Source organism: Nymphalis io, chromosome 10 (assembly GCF_905147045.1).
Source record: "Nymphalis io chromosome 10, ilAglIoxx1.1, whole genome shotgun sequence".
Lineage (NCBI taxonomy): Eukaryota > Metazoa > Arthropoda > Insecta > Lepidoptera > Nymphalidae > Nymphalis > Nymphalis io.
In genome coordinates this window covers 12,087,745-12,115,672 of record NC_065897.1, presented here as the reverse complement: position 1 = coordinate 12,115,672, position 27,928 = coordinate 12,087,745, and the positions used below count along the sequence as shown (strand labels likewise).

At 36.3% G+C, this 27,928-nt stretch overlaps 2 protein-coding genes across 2 annotated transcripts; one reads left to right on the top strand and one right to left on the bottom strand.

Annotated features, from left to right (window-relative positions):
* Window positions 1-81: 81 nt before the first annotated feature.
* On the top strand, window positions 82-27,741 carry LOC126771413 (putative fatty acyl-CoA reductase CG5065). The gene is made up of 11 exons (XM_050491280.1): window positions 82-152; window positions 19,242-19,346; window positions 19,996-20,112; window positions 20,565-20,687; window positions 22,886-23,011; window positions 23,624-23,768; window positions 24,376-24,477; window positions 25,678-25,864; window positions 26,199-26,305; window positions 26,785-26,914; window positions 27,519-27,741. The coding sequence occupies exons 2-11, from the start codon at window positions 19,272-19,274 to the stop codon at window positions 27,739-27,741; spliced, it is 1,335 nt and encodes a 444-aa protein (XP_050347237.1). The 5' UTR covers window positions 82-152; window positions 19,242-19,271.
* LOC126771494 (uncharacterized) lies at window positions 2,874-8,358 on the bottom strand. Its single transcript, XM_050491393.1, has 3 exons — window positions 7,957-8,358; window positions 7,096-7,229; window positions 2,874-3,283 (listed from the first exon to the last, which is right to left on the bottom strand). The coding sequence occupies exons 1-3, from the start codon at window positions 8,132-8,134 to the stop codon at window positions 3,137-3,139; spliced, it is 459 nt and encodes a 152-aa protein (XP_050347350.1). The 5' UTR covers window positions 8,135-8,358; the 3' UTR covers window positions 2,874-3,136.
* Window positions 27,742-27,928: the final 187 nt, after the last annotated feature.

The window sequence follows — 27,928 nt, the reverse complement described above, 5'->3', positions numbered from 1 at the left end:
TCGAAGTGACTAATATTATATATACATTAAGTTTACAAAATAACACATTTATATTTTATCAAACCAGTCAACTGGAAGAGTTAGGGAAGTGAGAACGTGACTGACTTTTAGAACTCCATAAGAATCAGGGATTTTATTATCCACATAAATCAGTAAGTATATATATATTGTTTCAGTCTTTTCCACCAATTAACATACCTAAATAAATTAGTATTGAAGAGTGACTACTGAGTTTTATATCGGTTCTCGAAAAAGTGCAAATTTATATTTGACGTTATACATGACGATTCATAAGTGATCCTAACTGGAGTTCATTTAACAAAATGTTCCCAAAATTAAATTAATTACCAAACTTCAAAACAATATTAACGAACGAGTCGTATTACGATATATTATAATGATACTCTATTAAATTTACCATATCAGTTAAGGTAATTTAGTTGGTGAAAAAGAGTTACTTCTGTTCCCTTGCTGGTTCTGTTCGGTATTTTTCAGTAGAATTTATATTCAAAACCGATTGTAACTTTAAATTTATTTTAATCATTATATTGTCAATTCAAAATTACTTAATTGAATATTTTTCAGTTTATTTGAATAAAGAATATTTTAGAATTGATTAAGATATCGCGAATAGAGCTTGATACCATGCCAAGAGTCGTCTTTTGGGGAGTAGAATTGAGCCATCTTTAATCCGCGGACTTTGCATGAGCTAAGGGATAGACTAAGCATAGTAATCAATTGGGCACCTATGCATTTTAACCACCAATATGGTGACAAGGAACCAAACTTTGAGATAAAACTCACTGCAAAAGTATGTCAAATAATTTTTAAGCAGATTATACACTGCACCGACCCTAAGTAAATGGGATAAGGCAGTTTTAAAGACGCTCACGCTGTTTCAAAGCATAAAAGTTCCTTCATATAAGACCACGAGAATTGATAGTGATGCCATTACAGAACTACCAATTTATTATTATTATATTGAACGACATTACTTGTCTCAGATGTTTAAAGCGGATTATAGAACGGGTGTAATGTCTAATCTGTCGTAGGTCATCAACGAGTTTTAAATTTTTAAATTTTATTTTTATATATAATAATTATATAAAGCGTCAATAGCGATACGGGTAACGATTTAAAAGTCGTAGATTCGATCTTAACCCTACGAATTACGAACATATTGGCGCTAACCGAACACAAGCTTTATACTTAGTAGGTAAATAATTATATTAGCATTTCTTTAAAAAACGACAATTGCTACTTTTTTTAATTAGATATATATATATATTTATATATATATATATATATCTGCCAGCCATATTTCCCAGCGACATTTTCGAACCGTTGTGACATAAAAACCTTCAAGAAAAGAGCCTACTCATTCCTTAAAGGTTGACAACGCACCTGTAAGTACTTCGGTGTTGCAGGTATCCTTGGATAGTGGTAATCACTTTCCATCAGGTGAGCCCCTGCTCGTTTGCCCCCCTTTTACATAAAGAAGGTTTCTTCCAGTAACAGTTTATTTCATTACTAGTAGGCTCTTCACGTCGTTATTATATGATCAATGCCATAGTATGTTTGCATCCTTCACATTCGGGATTGTTAATTTTATTTGCACTTTCATTAGAGGAAAATTTACAATAATATGCCGTGGCTCTTTATCGTAACTATCGCGCCCCGAATTGTGTATGTAAAATTAAAATATAGGAAATGTATATCATATTTTATATCGATATTATCTTCTATCGAAATCGGAAAGCATTAGTATCTCTACAAGAAGAGTACGTACGGACTTATTGCAAATCACAGTTATGATCAATCTACATTAACAAAAGATTAAAATAAACAATAACAATAAACTCACTAATATATTTCGCGTGATTTGTGAAAGAATCCGCAATCATAAGATTGACTTTCGGTAGATTACTTGTTAGTCTACGTGAAAATACTGCTCTTATTTTAGCATAAAATAATATTAATAATCGTTCTAATATTACTATAAGTGAAAGAACGTATTTGGGCGTCAAATTTGCAAAGAGGGATAAAATAAATACGAAATTATCAACGCGCGTATCGCAAAAGATTCGCCCGCAATAACGAATGGGCGAAATGACGTCACAGTCAAAACTCTGACGGAGCAGAAATTATACGAGTGCCCAAATTGATTTGCTTATAAAAAAATTAGTTTACATGATATAATCATTATTTTTCACTTATTTTATTATAATCATTTAAAGGTTATTTTAGTACAAAAAAAAAAAACTTTTTTTATTTACATCTTCCTAATTGCCTAAAATGTTATATATAACTCCATGCTTTTATATAGATAGATAATATAATATCCATCATCGAACATCATAAAGAATACATAACTCGTCGAATAGAACATTATTAGCATACAACTTTGGCGGCCTTTTTTATCATCTATATTATAATTTTGTATTAAGTAATACGCCTCATTTATTAATGTCTTTTAAGTAACAATCTAAGTTAATTGATTGGTAAAGCTAAAAATAAAATAATATGATTGATCGTTCTAATTATTTCCGACTCAACGACAATTTACTCAACCGTTATATTTTTGCGATTTCAGTTGAGGCAATATTTGTTTAAGTCCTAGCTTCTGCTGATACAGATTTTAAGAAATTAATTGCGATTCGCAATTGTTTTCGTGTAGTCGTTGTTTAAGTATTTATGTTTAATGAGAGAACTTTTGCGGATTAACCGCAAAATAATCTGCCGATGTCACGTAAAAGTTGTAAGTCAGATTTAATTGTAAATAATACAATAGAATAAAAAAAACAATGTTGTTACGTTTGTGTTTTTTTGGTATATCATTATTTTTTTAAATATGATAAATTATGCCAAGACAATTCCTCAAATTATATTTTAATTAAATCAACGGGCAACGTATGTCAACTCGCCGTGCTGTCACCGGCGTTATGTAGTTAAAATTACGTTGTTTTTTTTTTTACATTTTCATACGTTATTCATATTTTTTTAATATTGCATTGTTTTTATAGGTTTTCTAATTAAAGATTGATAAATTATTCTTTTCTTATTTACATCGTCATAGTGCTTAATTCTACACTACAAGTCTCACTGTAGCGGTTGTATTTACTTAATAATCCTGAAATTATTTATAAATCTTTACTTCAAAATGACTTTTTTGTATAACACCCAACGTAACTTCTTCCCCTGCGCATGCGCCTGATACTCGACGCACGGTGATCTCTTCCGTTTCAATCGTAATGCACCGCATATTGTCAACTGAAAATCCAATCTGAAAAAATAATACTTAACATGATTAACTGCTTTTTTTACTAGGCCTAAGTAATTTGAACTCGTTAAAACCTTTCTCTTAGCTTGTGTCATGACACTAATTTGCTATCAAATTCCATTAAGCATTAAAAGAATCCCCATGAAAAATGGCCCTACCTATATTATAAAAAAAATCAAATACAGACGGCCAGTACAGACGGGAAAAACGTTCTGCACTAGCCGCCTTCGCCTTGCTGGCCCGCAAGATGCCTCTTCACGCCTCGTTTGAAGGAACCCGGGTTGTAAGAGGAGGGGAACACGTGAGCTGGTAAGGAATTCTATTTTTTGAAAGTGCGACAAAGAAAGGAGTTGCCAAATTTCTTTGTTCGCGATGGAATTGATGTCACAGTTAGGCGGTGACATCGAGAACCAGCTCGCGTGGACTTAAGAAGGAAGGGGGAAGCAGGAATTAGAGAGAATAATTCCTCAGAGCACTCGCCGTGATACAGTCGATAGAAAGCGCTCAGTGCTGCTATCTCGCGACGCAATTGTAAAGGTTCAAGGGTGTTTGCGACATTTACGTCGCCAATAATGCGTACTGCACGTCGCTGCAACCGGTCCAAGGCCTCCAGTAGGTACTTAGCGGAGCCATCCCAAAGGTGCGAGCAATATTCAACGCAAGACCGTACCTGTGTTTTGTATAACAGGCACAGTTGTTGTGGCGTGAAAAAACGCCGCACCTTGTTCAGAACTCCGAGTTTCCGTGAAGCCGTTTTTATAATAGCCTCGATGTAATCCTTTGGACTAAGGTCGCAGCGAACGTCCATCCCCAGCATGGCGATTTTGCTTTGTATCATCAGCGGTATGCCACAGAGGGATGGATGAGGGTAAAATGGTGACTTTTTCGCTGTTAGAGCGCATACCTGTGTTTTCTTGGCATTAAACTCAATAAGATTATCAGAACCCCATTTGGCGATGAGCTCTAACGTCCTATCGAGTTCAATGACAAGATTCTCCCGCCTCTCCTCAGTTTCCGCCCGCCCAGCCACTGCGCGTCCGTGGTATCCACCATGCACTGTACTATCATCTGCATAGCAATGTTCCCAAGGGAGAGCATATAATTGATATGCAAAAGAAAGAGTGTGGGAGATAGCACAGATCCCTGGGGGACCCCAGCATTCACTACATAGAATTGTGAAGCGCAACCATCTACTAAAACACGAAGGCTACGCTTGTGTAGGAAGCTGGCAATCCAGGTGCATAGCTGAGCAGGCAGACCATATGCCGGTAGCTTGGAGAGAAGACTTCTGTGCCAGACCCTGTCGAAAGCCTTGAAGATATCGAGGCTGACGGCCAACGATTCTCCATGCTTGTCGATAGCTTCACCCCAGAGGTGTGTTACATACGCTAGAAGATCACCTGTGGACCGTTTTGGTCGAAATCCGTACTGACGATCATTAATTAGACAGTGATCTTCTAGGTAATGGATCAGTTGGTTGTTTAGAATCCGTTCTATCACCTTACGAAGTACTGAGGTGATAGCTATTGATCCCCTTTTTTGGGAACCGCTTGCACATTAGCTCTTATCCAAGCCTCCGGCACACATCCCGAAGAGAGAGAAAGTTGGAACAGGCGCGTTAACACAGGAGACAGCTCCGCCGCGCAATGGCTGGTATTCCATCAGGACCGCTAGCTTTCCGTATATCAAGTGATTGCAGCTCCGCACGCACATCACGTTGCCTGATTTTAATGTCAGGCATCGTATGGTCACATGCAGGTATTGTAGGTGGCAGTGCACTACAATCATCGATGACAGAATTGTCGGCAAAGAGTTTAGCCAGGAGATCGGCTTTCTCCTGCGGACTGTGAGCTAGCGATCCGTCCGGATTTCTGAGCGGTGGCAGCGAAGGTTGGCAGAAATTGTTTTGCACAGACTTGGTCAGACGCCAGAAGCTACGGGAGCCCCTAGGATGCGAAACAAGGTCATGACCAATCTGTACAATGCGCTGTGCATCTGCTCTCGTGTATGCCTTCCTACAGGACTTGGAATTTTTATTGTAGTTTGCTTTCAGTGAGTCAATGTTAGATGCCCCGCTAATGCAGCCGTTGATCCACGCGCGATATGCCGCCTGCTTAGATGATACAGCGTCGGCACATTCACGCGTGAACCAACGGTTACGCGTACCCCTATTGATGAGATCTGAGCTAGGAATGTAGTATTCCATTCCTAACATGATCTCATCAGCAACAGCAGCGGCACTAGCTGTCGGGTCATTCCCACTGAAGCAACGTTCCTTCCAAGGGACTGACGCATAGTAATCGCGCATACCGTCCCAATCTGCCGACTTATAGTGCCAAACGCGACGTTTGCATACCGCTGATGGCGGCAGCTTGGCCTGTGGCACTTTGGTAAATATAAGGCCGTGATCCAAAGAACCAAGTGGAGCTTGAACCACAACCTGATATTCCACCGGGTGAGAAGTCAGCAGAAGGTCCAGTAGAGAAGGTGCTTGCCCATCAATGTCTGGGATCCTGGTGGGCTGATCGACCAGTTGGGTCAAGGCATGTGTGAGAACAAAAGCATGAGCAGTCCTTTCAGCATGTTCAGTTTTGAAGGATTTCAACCATGATTCGTGGTGAGCATTAAAATCCCCCAAAAACACCAATTCCGCGTTAGGAAACTGCTCTTGCGCAGCATCTGCCACCCGACTAAGATGGTCGAATAATCGGCTTGTCTCCGAGTCACCACTATGGGATCTGTAGAGGCACACGTAGACTCGACTCTGATGAACCAGGTCCACACGTACCACCAACATGGAGAAGGAGGGGTCCTCCAAGCAGCGCAATCGGTGACAACACACATCCGCCCTGACGAACAAGCATACTCCGGCTTTCGCTTTAAAAGATTCTTCAAGCATGTAGCCGGGATAGTTAAGGTAGCTGGTGTCGGCAGGGCGGAGTATTTGCGTCTCCGTGAGAAACAACATTGCTGGCCGTGCTGTCTCGAGATGGTGGTGGACAGCGTTGAGGTTAGCGTGGAGTCCTCGGATGTTAGAGAACTCGACCTCAAACAGCGTGGGTATGGTGGGGGTGTGCACCGCTGAACGATCATTATTTCTTACTTGCGCTACCATTTGGAAAAATAAGGAAAAGAGACGTGAAGCGAGCGACATATTGCCACGATAGGGATGGGCAAAGTATGGAGGCGTGTTTTCCCAAATGGTTGCCAAAAGGGAAAATATACTGATTCGCCGGACGGAAGGGCCCCCGAACCCCCCCGGAAGTGGCCGCCGGGACCCCACCTTCCGGTCACCAACCGGCACGACGGTCCACCCCGAGATTATGCGTGGCCTGGTGGGGCAGCCTCGCGAGCTGGTTAGGCACGCTCGGGCCCCTGTACTATGCCACGGGCGGCCAGCGGAACAGCCGTTTCTTCAGGTCTCCCTGTCCGGCAGGTCAATACAGTTTCCCCCGGAATTGGTTCAACAGCCGTCTCCACCGGACCAACACCCATCGCGGCAATACTCGCTCGGGCACTGGCTGTACGCTGGCTGACCTCGAAACGCGGCTGCAAGCCAATTCACGAGTTTTTCACCATGCGTACGGTGGTAACAAGCCAGGCGGATGTTAGCATCCTACCACCAGATGAGCAGATGGTCGCTCAGATATCCCTTAGTCGCCTCTTACGACACCCATGGGAAAGAGAGGGGCAGTGAAATGTATTCTTTCTCCGTCACTGCACGGATAAAATGATGTTGATAAAAATTTTAATTGAACTTTATCAAAAAATTTATTAAATAAAATAATTAAATGAAGAGATAACGTTAATCATACCTGTAATTCGTATCCAACATTTTCATTATAATTCGCGTCCAAATCTAAATCCTCGCTGAACAAAAGCTTCGATTCATCTATATTTGTACAATTACCACATTTCCATACACCATCTGATAGCTGGGGCTCGTCCTCTGCAAAATAATGTCAATATATCACGATTAGTTGAATCTGAAGTACATATAAAGTAAATTGGATTGTACGGGTTGACACACATATGCTAAAATTGCACCTGACACATTCCGGTTTCTTCCCGATGTTTTTCTTCATCGCTGAGCACAAGGTGAATTAAAAACACAAACACTTAAGTTTTTACCTGGCTTTGAACATGCAATCTTCTGTTAAGAATCATAATATACATATAAATAATGAAGAGGCCGAGATGGCCCAGTGGTTAGAACGCGTGAATCTTAACCGATGATGCAAGCAAAAAGGTTAGCACCACTGAATTTTCATGTCCTTCATTGTATTTATAATTCATCTCGTGCTGGGCGGTGAAGGAAAATGTGTCAAATTTCACTGAAATTCTGCACCATGTGTATTAAAATCAATCCGCATTGGAGCAGCGTGGTGGAGCTCGTGATAAGCTCCAAACCTTCTCCTAAAAAAAAGAGAGGAGTCCATAGCCCAGCAGTGGGACATTCACAGGCTGTTACTGTTACTATAAATAATATGGGCTGCTGTCACCTCAATCGGAAACCTTGTCTAATGACAAATTATTATGTTCTACCAAGACCTCATTTGTAAAGCAGTAAAGTGTAAAGCATCCGTGATACCTTTTGCAATGAAAATATATAAAATATAAATATATCAAAAACTGTATATTATCACTTATTATATTACATATAACATATATATTACCTTGTATTTGATTTTTAGTTTCATATTTCTCACCATAGTCAATATTGGTAACGTAATCACCATTTAGTAAATCATCAAAAATTGATTCTATTTCATCATCCAGATCATTTTGCAATGATAAGTTATCAGCACAGGTGTTTACAATCACATAACTAAGCAGAACGAATATTAAAAACATCACTTCACACTTGTGACCAATTGGCTCTAAGACATTAAATTTATTAACACGATAAACTAGAGTTATAGCTTACACAGATTATGTAATTGAAAACAATGATATTCATGCTAGGTTATCAAGTTCAATGACTGCAATACGGAAACCATAAAAATCATTACACTAAAATTTTAATTTGTATTAAATACAAACAACCATCTCTGGAATAAAACTGTTATATAATATGTCTTGTATGAACAGTCTCGTGGAACTGACCTGACCTTAGCGTTGATAATAATTATTTCGTCCATACCGTCCTAATAGTGTGCATATAATGTTCAAAAACTAAATTAAATATACTGTTAGAACAAATTTGACAAATTTTATTTAAGCAAAACTATAGTATGCAATTTAGATCATTTTTTATTCAGCGTAAATCTCTACTTAAACATTAAGGGGTAACAGAGTTTTATTATATATTGACGTGGAACTCAAGGTTCGCTTGATTTAGTAAAAATTTTTTTTTTAATTAAATTGTTGATATAAAAAACGCCTTAAATATGTCCTTGAAATTAAAAAAAATAATTAGGAAGTATGTTAGGTAGACTAGTATAAGCAGTTAATAATGGCACCAAACTCAACTTACATTAATAAAGATAGAGAGAAATAACAAATATAAAATAAATATATAATTTTTTGCCCACATACCTAACTTCCCTTTCACGAAAAGTTAAAAAAAAGGACTTAACACTCATTGATTGGTGTCCTCATGACTGATTTCGGCGGCCAGTCTCAAGATTAGCCAACTGCGCAGGACCTATTATAGTGCACAAGTGTATGCGTAACAGATTATAAACAGATGCACTTTCTATTCCCATTATGTTGCCACTTTTTTTTTTCTCGCAGTGGAAACCTTCAGAAAGGTACCCGGGGCCTATGGGGGTGGAACCGGGTTAGGTGGGATTCTTACCGACTAAAACCACTGCGATGGCCGTCCTCAGCACGGATCGGAGAGGCTGCGGGATCGTGTTGATACAACGCATCCGCGGCCTCTCCCGTGCTTTGCTCCACTCGTGGCTCGTCGGAGCTCTCATCAGGGGGCGAATCTCGCCCCCCGCACTCCTCGCTAGTGCGTACACAGAAGGAGAAGGCCCTCCACGCCGATTCCCTGCGAAGCATCGCCGACACGATTGTTCGCAGGGACAGGTCTTGTCCGACTTCACGGACCAGGATCTCCCTCTCCGCACTCCACGCGGGGCACACCTCCAACGTATGCTGAGCTGTGTCCCGGTCCGCGCCACAGTGGTGACACATCGTCGTCGATTCGCGTCCGATCTTACACAGGTATTCTCCAAAACAACCGTGACCGGTCATTACCTGCGTAAGTCGGAAGTTGACTCGTCGTTTTCGTCTCATCCAGGCTTCGAGGCTGGCAGGATCGCTCCAACGACGCGTTTGCGTGCGTACCGTTCTTCACAGAGACGGTCGCGCCACGTTGCAAGAGCCCTCCGGTGTTCCTGCCGCTTCAACGCCTCGAGCGCACTCGAAGTGGGCGCGCTTTCACTGTTCTGGTGGAGGATGCGGGTCTGTTGGTAGACCCTCGCATCCATATCCGCCAGAATATCCAAGGGCGGAAAGCGCGCTAGGACGGTTGCCTCGTAGGATATCGTGCGATATCCCCGCACTATGCAGATGGCCACTCTCCGCTGCGAACTTTGGATCTTAGTCCTGCAGCGGCGGACGCCCGATAGTCTGTGAGACCAAACGGGTGCCCCGTAGAGGGACATCGATCGCACGACAGCGGCATAAAGACGGCGAACTTCCTCCCTCGGTCCCCCGAGATTAGGTAGCAGTCTGTGCATGGCACCCGCTACCTTCTCGATCCGGGGGGCTAGGCGCTCGAAGTGCTCCTCGAAGCCCCAGCGACCATCCAGTGTGAGGCCCAGGTATTTCATGTACCTGGCCACCTGGACGTATTAGTCACCAACGCGGACGTGCGAGTCAGGCGGTTCCCTGCTCCTTGGCAGTTTATGGAACCATAGCGCCTCCGTCTTATGGGACGCGATCCGAAGGCCCAACTCGCAGATCTTTTCGACGACAATGTTCACTCCAAGCTCGGCGAGCTCTTTGTTTCTCTCAAAATTCTCCCCCGTTGCCAGCACCAACGTGTCGTCTGCGTAGCAGACGATGCTGAAACCTTCAGGGAGAGCGACGCGCAGGACTGCATCATACGCGAGGTTCCACAATAGAGGCCCCAAAACTGACCCCTGTGGGTGTCCCACAGCTAACCTCCCTCTGGGTCCTCGTATCGTATTCGAATCAGTGTGGGATAGCCATGGGGAATGACAGGAGTCGAGATAATCATATTCCATGCGATTTGCTAGTAACTCTGCTATATTATGCACCTTAAACAATTCTTAATAGATATATATTTATATATGATTAGTATTATTAGAACATATAACATATAACTAGAATTTAAAACGCCATATCAAGTAATTCTTTATTTAAGTAGAGACAAAGAATAATATAAAATGCACGTGTATATTTTAATTATATACAATTAGTCTTATCTTATTAATTATTATGAGAATTAAATTATTAATTAAAATTTAAGGGAAATAACTTAATAAAGGGACTCATCTCAACTTTACACAACAACCTCATTTATGTGCGTTAAGTTTTTCCACATTTAAAGACTAAAAAATTCCAAATAAACTACTGAGCCTGTCAAATTAGTGACTGTAAAATTGTTTAACATAAAAGAAATTAACAAAATATTCATCTCTATCAAAACCAAACAATTAAAACCACAAACCGCACTAAATGTAAATTCATTTAACGCTAACGTAACCACGATATTTGTTGTAGACAATCATTTTGTTAAGCGTTGTTTTTCAAATCATGTTCGAGTTTGTATTGTATTGTGCGAAATTTTGCGCCTATTGGGATTTTTGAGCTAGGCGCATAATTTAAAATAATTGCTATTAAACATAATCAGGAGCTTATCTTTTTTGAACGAAGTTCTTTTACGCGGAATACAGCAGAGTGAAATACAAAAACAAAATATAAAGGAAGCTAAAGGAATATAAAGGAATCGAATTTAATACAAGACCATAACTAATAGCACTAGGGCTTACGAGCCATTCCCATCATAAATTTAATTGGAGGGGTAAATTACTAAAATTCCTAATATTAGTAAATTACTTAAAATGGGAATTGCTATTACTATAAAAAAATATTAATTGAATTTAAAAATTTAAATCGTTTCTTAATCTTTGATTATAGAGATTAAAATCTACATTTTAAAACGCTTTTTGAGTCGAAAAAAATATCGCAAAGAACTTAGTTCCTGATGGGGCACAAGTCCCCCGTCGGCACATTTTTTTATTTTATTTATTTTAATATTATACAAATGCATAATCATAATAAAAATGTAATTAATAGGAGATTATAAACTAAAAAAGCAGTTAAGCAGCGTATAATTCGATTCAATTAAAACAAAATAAAGTTTGATTTTAATAAGATTCATTTTATAACCTATTTTGCGTGATGAATCACCAAGAGATTCGATAAGAAAGTGTTTGATAAGATAACTCGTTAATAATTAAAATTGTATTATTTTAAATAGCACCAATGCACAAAAAGAACTGGTCCGGGTCCAGGGTCCATCAGGTATCTGAGGTGTTCAGTCAGGCCAAAAGAGTTTTTGCGTGTTTGAATATACAAACACACATTTATAATGTGAAGTAGGAATGTTATTGATTAAAAAACAAAGTTGGAACATTTATAGTCGCATTTACAGCGAGTTTTAACTATTTATTTTAATTTTCACGCATTTTTTTTACTAAGATCATTTTTTTATAATTACTAAATACTGATTTTCTTCGAGAATTTTTTTCGAGCTTTCATTATTTAAATAGGAATAAAGGCTTTTAAGAAGAAATACAGATTTTTTCTAGAAAATCAAGTGAAAAAATACTTTACATAAAAGACGAGATTGCACATTTGACTCTGAACACACTTTTTTATCATAAATGAAGATGCCTCTACATAATATAAAATAGATAGAAAGATGATTTTGCTAAGCCGATTATTGAAAGGCTTTTACATATTTATTTACATTTCTTATAAATCTAGGCGCACGTGGCAGAACAGGTTCGTTCCCTTGGGATAATATGATTTTGCAAGAATGCCATTGGAAAATAGTTTTTGCGCTTGTTATAATCAGAATATCTTGACCAACTTAGAACGAAACTCCTTGAAGCTGTAAATATATTCCTTAGGGCCTAATCGTGTATTATAAGTATAGTGCATTATAAATAATAATTAATTTATAGGCAGAAAAAACTTATTATTTTTAGGTCTAGGTTTTAATCTTCACGATCTGTCTTATATACTAGCCCTTGTACCAAAGAGGGCGTTAGACAAATATGACTTCAAGTAAATAGACAAAAGAATAACTAATACACATATCCGCAGGCAATAGTAAATAAACACAATTACAAGTTAAATAAAGTAAAATAAATAGACTAGGACGAAATATAATGATAATAAGTAAAGTTACAGCCTGTGAAAATGACCCACTGTTGACTTAAGGCTTCCTCTTCTTAACACGGATCTCAAAGAGATCAATAACTTCGGTGTAATGTAAATATTTGCAACTTACATAAAAGTAAAATAGTAAAAAAATTAAAAACATTGGATACAATATATGGTTATTGAACTAATTGAGATTTACATACATTTTTATAAAATACAAAAAAATTTAAATATATATAGACCAAAATAAGCTTAAAAACAAATTTAAATGTCCAAAAGTGGAAAAGTAACACCTTGAAATTACAAGTATTTTACAGAAACAGCATTAAGATATAATAATCGTAATAACCCTTGACTATAAGTAGTTGAATGAAATAAAAAAAAAAATTAAAGCCACAGAATAAATAGAATATTACATACATAAGCCTGGCATACTGTACTAACGGAAGTATGAAAAAGGAACCAATAAGGAAAAAAATACGGTATAAAAATAGAAAAACATGCATAAATTGTTATGTTAGTCTATTGACTAGTTACATAAAATACAGAAAAGTAAATGGTCGTAGATAAACGACGTAGTTATATTAAACGAAAACTATGAAATGAATGAGTGAAATCAATAATGACGAATTAAGATTCAACAAGGAAAGTAAAAATGACGTCACAAACATTAAAATAATAATTTAGCTTTTAACTGTTAAATGGCAACATGGTCTCACCATCGTTTACTTGGTGGTAGGGCTTTGTGCAAGTCTTTTGTCTGTCAAGCTACTCAATTTTAACCTATTCTACCGCTAAACAGTAGTTCTTAGTATTATTTTCTTGAGGTTTTAGGGTAGGTTAGCTATTGTAATTAAAAAAATACAGCTCTAAATCCTACGAGAAAAACGAAATGTCTTTAAAGAAAAATGTAAGGAGAAAGTGACTCCCTCAAACTTTGCCTGATCATAATATTTCATTAAACTTGACGCTGTTTGAATTCCATTTAAGTTTAGGATTGAGTCTTGCGGTTCAGAAAAATATCGTTAAGCTATTTCGATTTCATTCCTGAATTACAATTCAATATTTTAAACTTATTTATTACTGTTTATATCGAGCAGCTGGTGAAATAAGCTTCAAGCTTGCCTTGTCTTCTCTTCAAGGAGAGAGGAAGCCTTGGAGATGGAGCCCAGCTTTGGGCCTTTAACTTTTGTATTATGAGCTGATGATGAGTGAATGATTTATGCAGGAATCTGGCCAACAAACGAAAGCGTATTAATAATACTAAGTTAAGTTATCCAAAGTTATGTTTTACAGTAAACTATTATCCTTCGTAACGATGTATTCTAGTCTTCGTTTTGAATCAAGACTGCATTGAGTTCAAGGAAAATTTGACTTTAAGTTTAAATAAGAGAATTATTATTTTTTATGAAAAAGTAAACGTGTTCTATTCTACAATTTTCGTCTATTTATTTATGAACTTTGTTTTTGACTGTCGATGTCGGTCGGCCTGTCGTTTGTCAGGCGACATCGTGTCAAGTTTGTTGCCTCAGAAAAAACAACTGCCTGCCCAAAAAAAAACAAAAAGATATTGCCTACAAGGGAATAACCTATTTAAAAAAATCTTGTAGAAAAAATATCAAGCAATCACTTAAATCATCGATCAAAATTTCACTTTCAAGAAATAAGTTAATTAATAACGCTATCGCGAAATATCTATAACAAATAATCGTAAGTCGCTTGCTTTCTTTAATGCCACCTCGTTAGATTTAACTTCATTCTGTGTCAAGTCGTACGAGTATCTGCACCTGAAGACTAAGAGGTGAGATAGATACTTTTACTATTAACGAATTTTTATATAAATAAAAACCAAATTTTGATATTTATTTAAGAAGCTTTATCCAATAACTTTTAGTTATTTTATGGCGACATTTTAAAATATATTTATTCACTTTAGCAGTGGTATTCTGTACGAAATCACTTCATAACTCACCCGTGAAATACTCACAACCGATTTTAAAATTAATAAATTAATAATTATTTAAAATTTTATAATTATTATGGTCATTGTCGCACTTTGCGACATTTCACGACCGTTTTTTCGCGGTTAGCTTCGGATTTGTTCTTACAGAATAGGAATACTGTTAGTGTAACTGAAAAATTATATTATTAATTAAATTATTAATATTATTATCATTATATCATTATTCTAAATATAATCGTATCATATATTTGGATTTCGGTGAATGACGCTCAATAGAATAGCTTTTATAATGGACCTCCTGCGTAAAAGTCTTTACTAACTAGAAAATGCATGTTTGTTCGATGTGCATTTTTAACTGCTAATACAGGTAAATACTTATACGTTTGAGAGAAAGTTATGTTCTGATAGGAAAATTAAAAAATATATGAATTTATATTATAGATACAGGTACGTTGAGTTTATAATTACAATAAAAATATTTTGGTGAACCAGACACAGACTGGTATAAGAAGGATGTATGTATATAATATTTATTATCAGGGATTCTTGAAAAAAAAAATGTTTTGAGTGTCAACGACGACGTTGGTATTCGAACTTTGGAAATGAAATTAAAGTGTAAAAGTGTTGTTTTATAAATAAAGTTGTATTAATCAAGGACCGTTTGTAGTGCATAATATATCAAGTCTAAGGCTAAATATGTAAGTATCTGGCTTGTTTATCGTTACTCCTTCTGTGATTGGAATAGTCTATAGAGTAGGAACAGTGTGGTGGAATAAGCTCCAATGGTTTTCAAAGGGAGAGAAGCCCAGCAGGGAAACGTTTACAGGCTGTTGTTACTTTACTTTAGATAATTATAGAGTCACAATTCCGTGATCGGAAGTCACGTAGTCGTTGATCATCGCATTGACAATAAGGGAATGATTAGTACGCTGTGTTCACGAGCACAAACTTGTGCACTATAATAACTCCGAAAATCGCTTAATAGGATTTCTTCAATCGTTTTTTGTATTGCTTTTAAAACTTTACCTTAAGCCGCCAAAACATCATAATTCACCCCCGCGCACCCTTACCCATCTCATATATAAATAATAATTATTACAAAGCGCAGCTCACATTTTTTCCGTATTCTACTCGTCTCAATCACCAGCAGTGCTAATCTGTAATTAAAAACTGACTTATGGTGATATACTATTGTGATGCGTGTAGTCTTTAAAAGTTATAATTATTATGGTCAATGTCGTGTATCACATTTAAACCATTCAAGGCCGAATAGCCCTATTGATTTAAGAAAAAAAAACATATATTCAAAGTATCCTTGACATATGACAGATGTCTTTCGTTAAAAGAAATGTCGGCATAAAGTTTTTTATCGGAATAAATCTAAAACGATAAAGATTTACAAAAAAAAAACAGTTTATGGTTTCCGTAATAAAATTTACTTCCAAGGAGGATTATAGATTCAATATTAACATTATAAATAAAAAATATGTAAAAATTAGACTTCATGTGCCATTCTTTCCCTTTAAGACTTTATTATTATAAACCAACCGAGATGCCGAGCCGAGAGCCGAGATGGCCTAGTGGTTAGAACGCGTGAATTTTAACCGATGGTCGTGGGTTCAAGCCCGGGCAAGCACAACTGAATATTCATGTGCTTAATTTGTGTTTATAATTCATCCCGTGCTTGAAGATGAAGTAAAACATCGTGTGGACACCTGCATGTGTCTAATTTCGTCGAAATTCTGCCACATGTGTTTTCTACCAACCCGCATTGGAGCAGCGTGGTGGAATTAGCTCCAAGCCTTCTCCTCAAATTGGAGAGGAGGCCTTAGCCCAGCAGTGGGACATTAAGAGGCTATTACTGTACTGTACTGTACTGTAACCAATTAAATTATAATGGAGTACACACAATATATATAATTTAATTCTGAATTGGATTTACAGCTGCGAAATCAAGTCAAAATTTTTTCAGTTTTCATATTATAAATAGGTAAACTTTATACCTTTCTTAATATCTTAATGCGATGCGAGTCGCAATATTATCGGCGATCAGCAATACACACATTATACACGTGCTTGAAAAGTATTAGATGCGTGTAAATTTACGATGATAGCATCATCAACAATAATAATATAATGATCTCATGAAGTCTTGAAAGATCGAAAGTGATTTTGGTATCATTGGGATTATATATTTAGTATCAAAATTAATTCCGATAAAAAATCAATTTCCCTTGCATTTGTGACTTATGAAGATAATTGCGATTATAAACACTGTATCAGTATTACAAGTGTGTAATATAATATTCCACCAAAAACATTTTCATGTAATGTAATGACAAGACGAGCACATATTATTATTTACTGGTGTTAGGGCTTAGTGCAAGCTCGTTTGGGTAGGTACCATCCACTCATCAGATATTCTACCGCAAAACAGCAGTCCTTGGTTTTTTGTGTTCCGGTTTGAAGAGTGCGAGTGAGCCAGTGTAATTACAGGCACAAGATACATAACATCTTAGTTCTCAAGGATGGTGGCGCATTGGCGATGTAAGATGGTTAACATTTCTTACAATGTCAATATCTATGGGCATTGGTGACTCCTAGGGGATTGGAAACATATCATATGTATTTATATATAACTAGCAAAACACGCTTCTTAATCAGCGTGGAATTCAGTTTATGAGGAAAATCCTTTAAAATCTACCTTTAACGTACATAATGTACATGAATTTATAGATACTAAAATATTTAAATTATTATGTAACAGCGGTAGCATAAAATAATAAGTTTTGATTTTGGTAACTTGCAAATAACATATTAACTTAAAAATAGGCATTTATTTTGAAATCACAGAAAGATATTTAAATTTTTTTATTTGTATAAACTAGTTACGCGTTCCATATTCACAAGGCTGAGATTGAAGTTTAAGCCTATAACATTTTTATAGAATAGTCTAAATAATAACAGAAATGTTGGGTTAATCATGTTGAGTATTTCAATAGGTTTTTTATTCAATTAATTATAATACCTTAACTTATATTAGCATTGTTAACCTTAATTATTATTATTGTTAAGAAGCATGCTTACAAATAAAGACGTTCACTCTAAGCGTATCCGCGCCTCACTCCTAGTAGCAATACTAGCAATGAGGCGCAGATACGCTTACTACTAGCACGAAGTGTAGTTTTTGACAGTCATTCTCTTTTTGTATAAGCATGTCATTTGTACGCTACCATGTCTCGCTTGCTTAAAGTTTGTGTACTTTTATGTAACTTCATGGACTTTATTCGTAGTATATTAATTGAATAATATACACATAATTTTTTTTATAAATATATATATATATATATATATATATTTATATATATATTCTTGTTGGCAGACATATTAAAGTTTGTCGATTTCACTTGAAATCTAAAAGAAAGAAAAATCTAATTAATAATTAGAGAATTTACATCCTTACTTTGTATTAATATGATAAACGAAGGAATATTCAAAATGCCGCGGAATGTCCCGTCCTAAGATAATAAAAATAATCTTATCGTTTAAAATATTGCAATTATTTACGTCAACGACCCGAACGTCATACTGTGACCAAAGAGGCGGCAAACCTTTGTCAATATTTGAATTTTAAAATTAAATCGATAATAGAGGAAAAGCTGCTAGTATTCTTACCACCTTTCCACGCGGACAGAACTTATACATTAACTATTTTTAATTTTTATATTTATGTACAGACATTTTTATAAAATACAAAATAAAAATAACAAAATAGACATTAAAAATTTAAAGCAAAAACACGCCGTCTAAAAGATTGTCATGTGGCATTGTACCCAAGACGCTGGCATTATTGCCTCTCTGCACCGCTAGACTCAGCCTTTCGGCTGAATAAGCGCCAGATCTTGGGTGACCAAAAGTGTGGACCATATAAATAAGTAAGATAAGGTCCTCCAGACCGATTTCGGCCACGGCGGCCAATTTCAAGAGAGATTAGCCAACTGCGCAGGTGTTATTATAGTGTACAAGTGTGTGCGCACCTATGTGTGCACTTTCTGTTCTCTAACTTCATAATCCGATGAGACTAGGATATCGTATTTTTATAACTTATATGTAATATTTAATCACTAATGCTAAGAACTCATGGAGCGGTTAGCCCGTCGTGGTGGCGGAACAGATGTTTTATTTCTAAACTCACGAGACCGCAGTTCTGATTGGTTAGCGCAGATGCGATTGCGGCTCTCGCTTAGACGAGCGGTAAGAGCGGTGACGACTTGACGAGTGGTTATACAATATAGCTTAAGATTTCTGTAAGTGCGCCGCCCGCCAATCAATCGCAAAGAGCGCGGGCGAAGCCCGCTGAAGCTACGGTGATCGCGACCCGCGTGGTTCTACTAGTTGCCCGCCGGTGCAGCGAGACCCGCAAACAATCGCACACGTTACGGGCGTAAAACGCCTTGTGGAATGTACTCGCAACCGCGGCGTACGCGACTGAAAACCGTTTCGTTAGTTCTCAGTCTCTATTCCAAAAACCAAGCGAAATATTATATTTTTACTTTGATACGAAGCTTAATTTATAGGTACCACATTTTTCACTAATGGAAACGATAAATCAAGTTTTATTTTCAGACGCTGAAGACATCTTAACAAGTCTTCAAGATGTATAAAACGGTCGCAGAATGCTACGAAGGTCAATCTGTTTTTATGACTGGAGGCACCGGTTTTCTAGGAAAGGTAATTGTTGTTCTAACCTTTTTTTCGACATATTTCATTTATCATAATGTCATTCATAATAAACGCGCACTAAATACTAGATAAATAATGAAAAAAGGAGTACAAAAAAAAATGGTACCCTTATTTTTAAAACATCAATCACTTCCAACTGTTACAAAGTTTAATTTAAACGGCTAGCAACTGTAAGTCATCATTAAAATTGTATATAATACAAAATAATATAAATAATAAATATAATTTAAAAATAAAATGTCATCACTTGTACCGAAATAGTATATTTACGTAACTACATAATATTTACATACAATATTAAAGCCTGGAAAGACAAAAATTTTTAATCGATGCGTTTCAGTTAATATATAAAATATAGTTTTTTACTTATGTTTGCTTGACGTATAGTAAGATTTTTTTTGCACTTACAGTATTTTGGTTTGTGTTTAAAGATCTTTTTTTTTATATTTAGTAGATTATTATTTTTTAATTATATTTTATTTTGATTGTGTTTCTTTGAAATGATAAGTTTTGAAGAGGTAGTGGCAAGAAATAAAGACATTACATTACGTTACATTTTTTATTTAATGTAAATATTTTACTTGTATTAAAAAAATACTGAAATATTTGTATATAAATGTGTTGATTGTAATTTTAGGTGATCTTAGAAAAATTATTATACAGTTGTCCTGGATTAGACAAAGTTTATGTAATGGTGCGAGACAAGAAAAGCACAATTGCCCAGCAAAGATTCCTGAAGGTTCTAGAACAGCCGGTACGTTAAAAGTCACGGGCCTTACTTAAGCAAGAAGTTGAAATTAATTAGGTTTTTTTTGGGTTCATAATATGCCGTCTGTATATGGTATTGATTTTGTTTTTACATGCTTATTTTTTCTGTAAATAAATATTTTACCTTAATGAAGTGGGTAAAACTATTCTTAATTTGTATGTAACCATCTTACAAAAAACATTTTTTATAAGCTATGTCTATTTGTATGTACTTAAGTTTATTATTTAATTATAAATTAAAAAGGAAATAACGTCGATTACATTACGATTGTTCACACTAAGATAATTTTTATATTATTTAATATCATCGGTATATTTTGTAATTTAATATATTTTATATCCAAAAATAAAAAAAACTGGCTTTATTAATACTTCGAATTAATTAACTTAAAATCTGATATTATTACTCATATATTTCGTTTGATTGATCGTTTGTAGATTTTCTCAAGATTAAGAAACGAAAATCCCCAGGCCCTTGACAAAATTGTTCCAATTGTGGGAGATATCTCCGAACCTAAACTCGGACTCAACGCTCAAGATGAAGAGCTTTTAACTAGTAAGGTATGTATGAAAATAATAATAATAAAAAAAAACTGACTAAGTGATTGTCATACAAATAGAGCTGATTTAATGTGGGTAGATTTCTAACTAGTAATTAGAGTGAGTTTTAATGAGTAATATCACCGCAGAACTGTAACTTTATTCAGTTAACAGTTTAGTATAACTGAATAACTGAATAACAAGCCGAGATGGCCCTGTGGTAAGAACGCGTGAATCTTAACCGATGATCGTGGGTTCAAACCCGGGCAAGCACCACTGAATTTTCATGTGCTTAATTTGTGATTATAATTCATCTCGTGCTTTACGGTGAAGGAAAACATCGTGAGGAAACCTGCATGTGTCTAATTTCACTGAAATTCTGCCACATGTGAATTCTACCAACCCGCATTGGAGCAGCGTGGTGGAATAAGCTCCAAACCTTCTCCTCAAAAAGAGGAGAGGAGGCCTTTAGCCCAGCTGTGGGACATTCACAGGCTGTTACGGTTACGGAATAACTGTTGTTATTCAGTTATACTAAAGTTTGTCGTGTTCATACCAATTTTATTTTTATTAATTTTTTTATTATCAGAATAACTTCTTCGCTTCTTCTTCTGCCTAGCGTTTTCCCAGCCTAGTAACGCCAGGGTCCGCTTTCCTGCATCTACGCCTCCACTTTGCTCGATCTAAAGCGTCCTCCTTAGTGAGATCGTGCTCTCTCATATCGTCCCTCACAACATCGAGCCAGCGCTTCTTGGGCCTGCCGCGGGATCCAGGGCCTTCGACAACAAAGTCCAGACATCGGTTCCCGACATAGTCTGGTGGTCTGCGGCTAATGTGGCCAAACCAACGCAGACGGCTTTCCTGCAACTTATCCGCTGTAGCGGATAAGTTGCAGGAAAAAGTTGCGATGTATCGCAAACGCCAAGGCTACCACGGATGTGCTCGTTACGAATGCGATCTGGTCGCGTAACGCCACACATCCACCGCAACATCTTCATTTCCGCAACGTGAAGTTGCTGAATGTTTCTCGCGAGCGCTGGCCACGTCTCGCCGCAATACAATAAGACTGGTCGGATAATGCACTTGTACACAAGGCCCTTTAATTTCACCGGTATCCTGCGATCACAGATTACCCCGGTGACTTCCCGCCATTTGGCCCCTCGAGGTATTTAAACTTTTCCGTCTTGATAACGGATTCTCCGCCTATCTTTATGGGTTCGGGGTCCGTACTACCACAGGCCATATACTCGGTCTTCGCATAATTTAGCATCAGACCGCCCCTCTCTAGCACACCCATCCACTGGTTCACCTTTTGCTCCAATACCTGCTTGTTCTCATCTACCAGTGCAATATCATCAGCATACATCATGAGCCAGGGAGACGGCTCATGGGCTTTCGCTGTGACAACATCAAGCACTACACTGAACAGAAAAGGACTCAGGGCCGAGCCTTGGTGGACACCAACTGTGATCGGGAAAGGGTGTGTGTCGCCAACGGCGGTCCTTACTATAGATTCCCAATCATGGTACATGTCTGGGATAATGTCAATATAGATTTGTGGCACGTTCTTCATCTTCAAAGCCCACCAGATAATTTGGCGTGGGACGCAGTCAAATGCCTTCTGCAGGTCTAGAAATGTACAGCGGCTTTTTTTTTTCCCTGTGGGCCTCGGCCAGTATTCTTAGGGCGAAGATGGGGTCTATGGTTCCACAGCCTGAGCGAACCCCATGTTGACATTCCGAGACAGTACATTCTTGCCGGAGCCTTGAATCGATTACGCGTTCGAAAAGTTTCATGGTGTGGCACATAACCATATATTATCAGAATAACGTGCAGACTTAATTAAGTATTTTTATTTTAAAGTTAAAGCTAAGAAATTCACATAACATTTCAATTTTATACAATCTGAAATTATTATCACGCTAATTATAACTTTTTTTTAACGCTGGCAAAACGCATTACGCGTTTGCCCCACAGGAACGGTAGAGGGGTATGTGGGGCTTGCCGGTGTCAAAAGCACCGAGTGCGCCCACATCAGAATACATACTAAAAAACCAGGGGTACTCTTACCGTCTTAACGAGGAGCGCCACGGGACCGCATGCACATGCCACCGTCACGCTCTGAGTGCAAATAAAATTATAAATTGAGGAAACTATTTTTATTCAAAAACATTCAATCAAATACCAATAAAGTGAGGAACTAAAACCTTATATTTTAGGTTTCGTTCGTTTTCCACGTTGCTGCAACAGTCAAGTTCAACGAACCCTTCGAAGTTGCTATGAATATTAATGTAGCTGGTACGAGCAGGGTACTCGAACTCAGTCATCGTATGAAGAATATTAAGGTTAGTTTTAAAGAATGAATCTAGTTGATTGAAAACAATTCCTAAATTATAATATACTATCGAAATTATTTAGATTTGATTGTTACATTTTTTACATAAGCTTTTATTTAATTTTATGTCATTGGCGAAACATCGGCAATTGAATTTTAAATCATTTCATCAAACCGATTGGCCTGAAATTTAGCATACGTTGTCGTCAATTAAATGTTTATAAGTATCAACTAATTTTAATTATTATTAGTAAAGTAAAGAGTTATTCAGTACTCGTTTTACGAATGATTTTATTATGTAATTATATAATTGTTCACATTTTTTATTCGAATCAGATTAATATATTTTCCAAGATAAATTTATGTGGATTTATTTATTTTATATATGTAACGTTTATTATTGTTAAATATTTAAAATATTTTTATGAGTATTTACAAACTAGATACCACCCGAGGCTGTGCCCGCGTAAGGAATCTAAGCCCCACGGTGTAGGTACTATATGACCTTTTTTATACCCCTGACAACGTATATGAAAAATTTCATATTCGGTTGAATAATTAAGACGAAAAAGTTATATTTTATATATAATTATATATTATCAAGGAGTGTTTATTTTTTTAGGCTTTTGTTTATGTTTCCACTGCTTATTCGAATACAAACAGAGATGTCATTGATGAAGTGATATACCCGGCACCGGCTTCTTTGAATGAAATAAAGAAGTTACTAGAGATTGGAATAACTGAAAAGCAAGTGAAGGATCTTATAGGCGAGATTTGATTTGACATTATCTTAGATATAAATAAACGGATAAGCGTAATATTTAATTGGACGCGCACATATCAAACTGAACAATATGATGTTGATGTCTTCTTGTTTCTCTTGATTTCGCCCACCGCTACCAATCCCACGAGAGATTGGCTGCACAATTGCGCAGGACATATTATAGTGCACAAGTGTGTGTGAAAAAGCCTTGACACGCTATTCCTTTACTCTCTTAATCCAATGGGACGGCAAATTCAACACGATCGAAAATAGTTTAGGTGTGTACACTCTTCCAACTTGCAGACACCGGGCTGCTACTGAAAATGTTTTGACAAAAAACCCAATAACTTTCTGGCCTGATCTGCTTGAACCCTCTCGGGTCGGCACACATATATCATCCACACCCACAAATTTACACTTATATTCTCACAGACACGCACATAATTTTATAATTATTTTTTTTTATATTTAGTTAGTATGAGAAATAAGTGACTTCTGAAGCACAGTCTACACTAGTTTGGAAGCTTCATTATTAAGACGACAAAATAAGATTCACATATATTTTTTTATCGTCAAATATAACAATTGTATATATGTTAATATTTCCATAGGTAACAGACCAAATACGTATACATTCACGAAAGCGATTGCGGAGAATCTAATAGCTGATAATAATAATCGTGTACCATCTGTGATAGTCCGACCATCTGTAGGTGAGTGTTAAGATTTTAACAATTAATATATATTAATTGTATTTTTCCTGTGCTTATGTTTTGTTAATTTATTTTTCGATGATACATTTTGTTTTTCCTTAAACTTTTTAATGTAATTTTTGCCTTAGAGTCCGATATAGTTAATAAATATTAAGCATGAGAAAATCCGTTTGTGACAAGCGAATGTGGTTAACCGATAGTATATTTTGAAGATATAACAAAAAAAGATAAAACTAGTACCGCTTACGAAATATCATTGTTATTTCTGTCAATTAATTTTAATGGTGTAATTTGCTACTGATACAAGAATTGCTTAATTAGGACAAGGCTAGGAATCTAGACCGCAATAGATATATAAAAATATTTTATAAGTTTCGAAATATTTTTCGTATTTTTATGACACAATATTAATTTTTTTAAATAGGATTTACGATAATAATTAAGTCTGAAGTTTTGTTGACTATTGAAATCATTATTGAAATCTAACAAACACTACTTTTAAACGATATATTTACTGGTGGTAGGTAGTATATGTATATGGCTTTGTGCAAGCTCGTCTGGGTAGGTACCACCCACTCATCAGACATTCCACTGCAAAACCGCAGTACTTGGTATTGTTGTGTTTCACTTTGAAGGGTGAGTGCTCCAGTGTATTACAGGCACAATGGACATCACATCTTATTTCCCAGGGTTGGTGGCGCATTGGCGATGTAAGCGATGGTTAACATTTCTTAAATGCCAATGTCTATGGGCGTTGGTAGACCACTTACCATAAGGTGGCCCATATGTTCGTCCACCTACACATACTATAAAAAAAATGTTTTTGAAAGACATTTTATACTTCCACAATTTTATCAACATAATGAATTTTATTCCGTTAATCTTAACCGAAGATTCTTTCAATAACTATTAATTTCGACGTTTCACATCTGCCGGACGTCCCGTTGTTTTTTCTATAACATTTTACTGTATTTGCTTTTCTTAGCAATAAAGTTAATTAATATTAATAATAAGAAAATGCGTTTGTGACTAGCGAAAGCGGTTAACCGCGAGTATATTTTGAAGATATAACAATAAATGATAAAACTACAAATTTATTTATTTATTATTATAGGAATATAGGAATTGAAAGACTGTTAGAACTTGTTTATATTTAAAAAAATATTTGATTTTCTTTTCAACTGTGAACTGTGAGTGCAGTATCATCTAGTAAAGCGGAGCCTCTTGTTGGATGGATTGACAACTGGTTTGGTGCCTCCGCCCTCTTGACTACAACCTCTAAGGGCTTGAATCGTGTACTCCTCGCCCACCCTTCGAATTCTCTCGATCTCATACCTGTTGATTATGTGTCAAACTTAATAATTGTTGCTGCGTCCAAATGTGAAAGGTAGAGTACCTTTCATTTATTTGTAATTGCATAGTTTTTCTATAATATAGATAGGTGGAGAAGATGGCCACCAAATGTTGAGTGTTTAACACCGCTATATATACACAATTATATATAACCTAGAGCTGTTGCAAACTTGAAATAAGATATTTTGATTAGTCATAGCGCACATATTATTTCAGACAACGTTGGATTTTTATACTTCACTGAAAAACTAATAAATAATTTATATTAAATTCTACATTTGTTGTAACAACTCTGTTTTTTTTTCATATAATATTAAGTATATTTTTTGAGGATTTCAATATATATATATATATTTCTTTTTTTTCAGCTCAAAAGAAGTCAAAGTTTACAATTGCAGTTCGAGTGCAGAAAATCCAATTACAATGAAACGTTTGGCTAATCTTACCATTGAAGACAGTTACAAGAACAAATGTTGTGAGTATTTACGTACTATTGCAATTATGTTTAGTTTCAATAAGTATATTCCAGTCATCATACTAGCATTGGCAAAGAATCGTAGGTAACACAGTTTTTTATATATATGATATAGTTAGGTTGACAATTGGGCCACCTGATGGTAAGTGATCACTATAGACTGTTGTATTCAAGCTATTATATCAGTGCTATTCAATCGATTGACTTTTTGAGGAAATTACCAAAATCGCTGTTTGCCTATAATATTTGAGGAGTTCAATTTATTCCACATATCAGAGCTAAAATTTGATAGCAAAGGGTGCTATCAAAATTTAATTAATTTATGTGGACTAATTTGGAAGTATTTCCTGCCAAATAAAAAATATCCAAATCAATTTACAAATGAGTATAATAAACATGAAAAAAAATCAATCGAATTAAAAATAGAAGGAATGGTTGTATATTTTTATCAGCATTCTAATATATTTTAAATGTTTTAGATGACGTACCACTGCCGTTCTTATACTTCACACAGTACAAATGGGTGGTGTTCCTTTTAACGCTGATATTGCAAACGATACCAGCCTATATCGGCGACATAATTTTATCGATAACAGGAAAAAAGACCAGGTATAGAAAAACAAAAATAATTATAAAATTGCCTAATGGAGACACGTGTAAATACGTGGTAGGGCTTTGTGCAAGCTCGTCTGGTTAGGTACCACCCACTCATCAGTTCCGGTTTGAAGGGTGAGTGATCCAGTGTGATTACAGGCACAAGGGACATAACATCTTTCAGTTCCCAAGGTTGCAATGTAAACGATGGTTAACATTTCTTACAATGTCAATGGGCGTTGGTGACCACCTACTATCAAGTGGCCCATATGCTCGTCCGTTGTCGGTGGATCAATGGCAAGCAAACTCAATTTTAATGTGCTTAATATGTTTTCGTGCTTGGCGGCGAAGGAAAATGTTGTCGTGCCACATTTTTATCTACCAACCTGCATTGGAGCAGCTTGATAAGCTCCAAGCCTTCTCCTTATGAGAAAAAAGGAAAGGGCCAAGCTTTGAAATATTTACAGGCTTTTACTTGCATGTTACTTTGTTGTATGTATAACATAAAACACTTTTAAATTTAAAACAATATATATTCGAGAGAACACTTACCATTTAAACTTACAAATACGATTTATGGACTTACCTGTAATTCTTTTTCATTTTATTTCATTAATAGGTTCGTAAAAATACAAGCCAAAACATCCTTGGTACGAAACACGTTGGAATATTTCACATCAAATAGTTGGGTCATACGAGCGTCGAAGACAAGAGCCTTAGCGCAGTCTCTCTCGCCAGCTGATAAAGAAACCTTCCCTTGCGATCCTGCGGATATTGTATGGGACGAATACATCCCAACTTATTGCGAGGGGATAAGAAAGTTTTTATTACAAAAAAAATAAATTAAACAATATTATGGTATTGCGTCATTAATTATTTCACCGGGTGTATAATAAAGTATTCATAAATATTTTAATTCATACATACTCTATATAGTCCTCCTCATCGATTTCGATGACGGCGACCCTAGAAATTAATTGTTATTAATTTCTAGGGTCATACATACTAGGTGGTAAGGCTTTGTGGGAG